General features: G+C 41.2%; 1 protein-coding gene across 2 annotated transcripts in view; it reads right to left on the bottom strand.

The window, feature by feature from the left end:
• Nucleotides 1-4212, bottom strand: part of ccnjl (cyclin J-like) — a 15188-nt gene continuing 10976 nt past the window's right edge. The window contains exons 5-7 of one of the 2 annotated variants that reach the window (XR_001637096.1): nucleotides 2470-2629; nucleotides 1753-2365; nucleotides 1-1652 (exon numbers count right to left, since the gene is read on the bottom strand). Coding sequence is in view for 1 of the 2 variants with exons in the window: in XM_016521552.1 (XP_016377038.1) it covers nucleotides 1891-2365; nucleotides 2470-2629 (635 nt within the window). In the remaining variant the exon portion in view is untranslated. Of the gene's footprint in view, nucleotides 2366-2469; nucleotides 2630-4212 lie in introns of both variants that reach the window. The other variant, XM_016521552.1, reaches the window with a different exon arrangement.

The raw sequence follows: 4212 nt of genomic DNA, 5'->3' as shown, positions 1-4212 counted from the left end.
TTTTTTTCCATTTTATTTCTGGGGTTTTCATCCAATTTACACCTGTTGTCCCCTTCCCTACCCAAATACAGGCTTTTAAATAAACCCATTAGATCACTGAATGAGCAGAATCAACGTTCTCTAGTCTACTACATGTCTAGAGATTCAGGAGACATTGGTTGCAATGTGCAACATTTTCTTGATGGAAAAATAAATCACTGCATGTAAGCAGTAATAGCGTGCTAAAACAAACCAAACCAACGAAAAACTAATTCTACATTGTAAAAAAGTAGGTGGTACAAAAAAAATATACAGTCTAAAAAGTAACAAACTAATGGTTACATATTGCACACACAGAGGCTTCAACAAGAGAATGACTTGAAATATCAAACAGTGCGTGTCTGTTACAGTGAACACAGTTCTCTACCTACACAAAATACGGGACTTCAACACAAAAAAGCCTAAGTTCTGGGTAAAAAAAAAAAAAAAGCATTTGAATGTTTTGACCAATCAAGAAGAAACAGAAAACGAAAAGACGAGCCCTGCAGAATCAGCAAGTAAATGGCAATATACTGAGGTAGTTTAAAGTTCAGGACAATTTTGATCCAAAGTCCAGTAAAGTGGTTGAAAAAGCTTCTCATTCAGCAGGACGTAAAGCAGACACTTTGGTCTTAAGGCCAGTCAACATATATAATTCATTGTGTAGTCTAAGAACCTTCTGAACAACAAAAAAGGACAATAACAAAAAGAAAAAAAATGTAGCATGTTTGGTTAAACTTATCTTTAGTTTACAATAATAATAATAATAATAATAAAATATTTTGGACCGAATATTAAAGTCTGCTTAACAGAAACTAGACATCTGGACTAAAATGTTGACGCTACAGCTGAAGCACATTGTAACAGCAGATCCATCTTTTCTAACCTGAGCCGTGAGGTTAAACTAGTTATTAGCATGACCTTGGAGGTAAATGTAAATGATAGTGTAACAGTGAGGTAATCTTTATGAGCCACAGTGTCTTAAGGGAAGAGGTACAGCACAATGAAGTCGTCTTCATAGCACACGGCAGAACGCGGTTCTGGCGATCATGGCTCTTTTTCCCTGGGGGGAGGAGGAGGAACCAGTAAAGCATGGCTTCCTCCAGCATGGAAATGAGGGGAGCACAGATGCCTCCGTCCCCTGAGGCGTCTCCCTCCATCTGCCTGAGGGAACTGGAACTTCAGCGTAACGTCAACCTTCTCTAAAGACCGCATCGGTTTAAAACTGATTCGACAAGAAATACGGACAAGAACAAAAGAAGCTACTTCATACAAACATAAGCTGTTTCAATGGTATGTTGTGTGTAAGTTTTAAAGTGGTCTGTACATCCCTGATATGTGGCATGTCACTGTAAACAAGACCAGAAGGGAGACAGGATTCTTGGTCGTAAAGCCATCAGTTCATATAAAAAGGCAGCAGCATCAAAGGACCGTAAATCCAGTGTGAAAGTTTAAGGACTCATTTGAAAATGCTGGTGAGATGGAATGTGGATCTCCACGATTTCTCTTCTTAAGGCTGTGTGCTTTAAAAAGGATCCCCAAGTCATAAGAGCATCCTTCGTCTTTTGTTGAGGTCGACACAGAACCAGAGTCTAGTTTATCTGTTGTGGCACTGGAAGAAGGTCCTCACTTGGCTAAATAATTTAAAAAAAAATAGACATCCTCAGTTCATAAAAGCCTAAAAGGAAGCATCCAAAGCTAAAAAAACAAGAGTTCTCAAGTTAATACTATGACCTCAGTGGGATCCACTCGACTGTTGGATTTCTGTTTGGAACGTCTTCGTCTGCGAACAAGACGAAGCCCCTCGGGAGCGGCGGAGAGGGCGGAGGACGGCGGCAGCCCCAGGTTGAGTTTGTCCTCCCTCTCCTGGCGTCACCTGTCGAAGCAGCCGGCTGTGAATGTGTGGTGGGAACTCAAGTAGCCGCTCCCGTAAGTCAGACCGAGGCAGTGGCGCTCGGGCCCCATGCTCACCTGCATGGAGATGGGACCCTGGAGGGGCAAGCCTCGCAGCCCCGACGCCAAGCTTGGGAAAGATGCGAACGAGCCGGCCGGCATTGAGGCCGAAAGCAGACCGGCCTGGTGGGGCTGCAGATATTCCCGAGAGCCCACCGGTCCCAGGGCCTGGCAGTCGGCCAGCATGTGCAGCTGGGATAATGCCGGCGAGTGCTGGGAGAGCTGCGGGTAGCTGCTGGCCTGGAGGAGCAGCTGCTGGGAGCTGGAGGTGGGCTGCCTCTGCAGAGAGGGGGTGGCGGGGCTGTGGGGGACGTGAGCTTGCGGCTGGAGGCTCTGACTGACGGAAGGGGAAGATTTGGATTTGTTGGCCTCTTTTACGTCGTTGTCGTGAGCACTGAAAAATAAAACAAAAGAGCAGGGTGAGGTGAAGCTGGTGGGGTTTACTTCAGAGCACATTGCATTGTATGATTGCGAGCATATACTGTGGTTTGCCCTTACAGTAACATGAGCTGGATGCACTGCGTCAGATGATCCCAAGAGTAGCCCGTGAGCAGGTGGAGGACAGTGGTCCAGCTGGGGGAGATCTGCAGGCAGATTCTGGACGCAGCTATGCAGGCGGCTGCCACCTGAGAAGGCCTGAAGCTCAGGAAAGCATGATCTACAACAAAGACGCATACAAACATGTGTTATGTTATATCCTCAGTGATTTTACCACGGTTAAGAGACTGTTAGGCGTGAAACTTTTATAAAGCGGCTGCATCATCAATATGCTTAATAAGTCATCAATAACTGACTTATAAACCATATAAATTAATAGTAATTTATTTATTAAGCATATAAATAAAACAGATCATTAAAAATAATTTGAATAATTTAAAATTACATTATTGGAATGAACACAATTCCTGCAATTCTTCCAATTAAAAAAACAAAAAAATAAACTGACACTTTGATTTTATATATTAATAATTCTGTTAATGAAAAGAGGCGAATAAATTGACTATTTTATATTACTGTACATTGCATTGTCTTGTATAATAATGTAGTACACACAACTGTTGAAAAGTTTGGGGTCTGTAGTAGGGATGCACCGAATATTCGGTAACCGAAATTATTCGGCTGAAAATAGCACCAAAAAAAAATGTCGGTGTTCGGCCGAATAAGCGAAAAGGCCGAATAATATGTACCGAACAATGACTAACGCGATCAAATAGAGGCACGCACTAATGCAGCAATTATGTCGGTAGTGTGAAAGTATTTAAAACTATCAGAGAAAGATGCAGAAATCATTACAAGCACGAAGCACCGACAGCGAGAGACTGTTTAGTGCTGCATCAGGTCTCCGATGAGAAGAGGTGGCTAATGCTGGTGGTTAAGTTACTGTATGATGATTGATATCGCGAAATTACCTCAAACGACTAGTAAATAAACTGCAGAACGTTATATTTTGTAATGCACGCACAAATTGCATGTATTCTGACAGCGCTGCACGAGTTAGCGGCGCCAGGGTTCAAAGTCCAAACTAGCGCGAGGAAAATCTGCGCTGAACTTGTTACTCGTCAGTTGCTCAGTAACATTTTTGTGAATTTTTTTAAAGGCATGTGACAATGTGATACGCGCGACAAACATCTTCTCAAATTCGTAATGAGAATAATTTATAAATCTGCATGCTGTTGTCAACAAAAATAAGCACTGAGATCTTCCTGCGGGTTTAAGCCAAAATAAAAGTCAAGAAAAAGCAACAACTCCATCGACATTCATAAATGATAGTATTGTCATTTTACTGTCGTTCTGTAAAATAAAATAAAAAAGACAATAATAATAATTACCCTACAACAGCTCTATTAATACTAGGGCTGCAACTAACGATTATTTTGATAATCGATTAGTTGGCCGATTATTTTTCCCCGATTGATCAATTAATCGGATCTTCTTCTTTCTTTTTTTTTTGACAAAAAACACTTCCACATTCTGCCCAATGTCCTTTAAACAAACGTGTCAACTGAATGCTATGAAAATAGTGCTTAACAATTTATTAGACACACATCATAATAAAGATAAAACACAAATATTTTAGGAATCTGTCAAAAAATTGTTTAAATCTAAAAATGTTATTGTCATTTATTGGGCAAATATCAAACTAAGTAGGCTAGTATTTATTCACATATTAACAAGAATGTCCTCCTATGCCTTCCATAACAGCTTGCATTCTTGCTGGCATTGCTTAGGTACTTTTTGACT

Source organism: Sinocyclocheilus rhinocerous, unplaced genomic scaffold (assembly GCF_001515625.1).
Source record: "Sinocyclocheilus rhinocerous isolate Xijiao unplaced genomic scaffold, SAMN03320098_v1.1 scaffold299, whole genome shotgun sequence".
Classification (NCBI taxonomy): Eukaryota; Metazoa; Chordata; class Actinopteri; order Cypriniformes; family Cyprinidae; genus Sinocyclocheilus; species Sinocyclocheilus rhinocerous.
The sequence above is the reverse complement of the archived record's forward strand: the minus strand, read 5'-3'. Positions and strand labels throughout refer to the sequence as shown.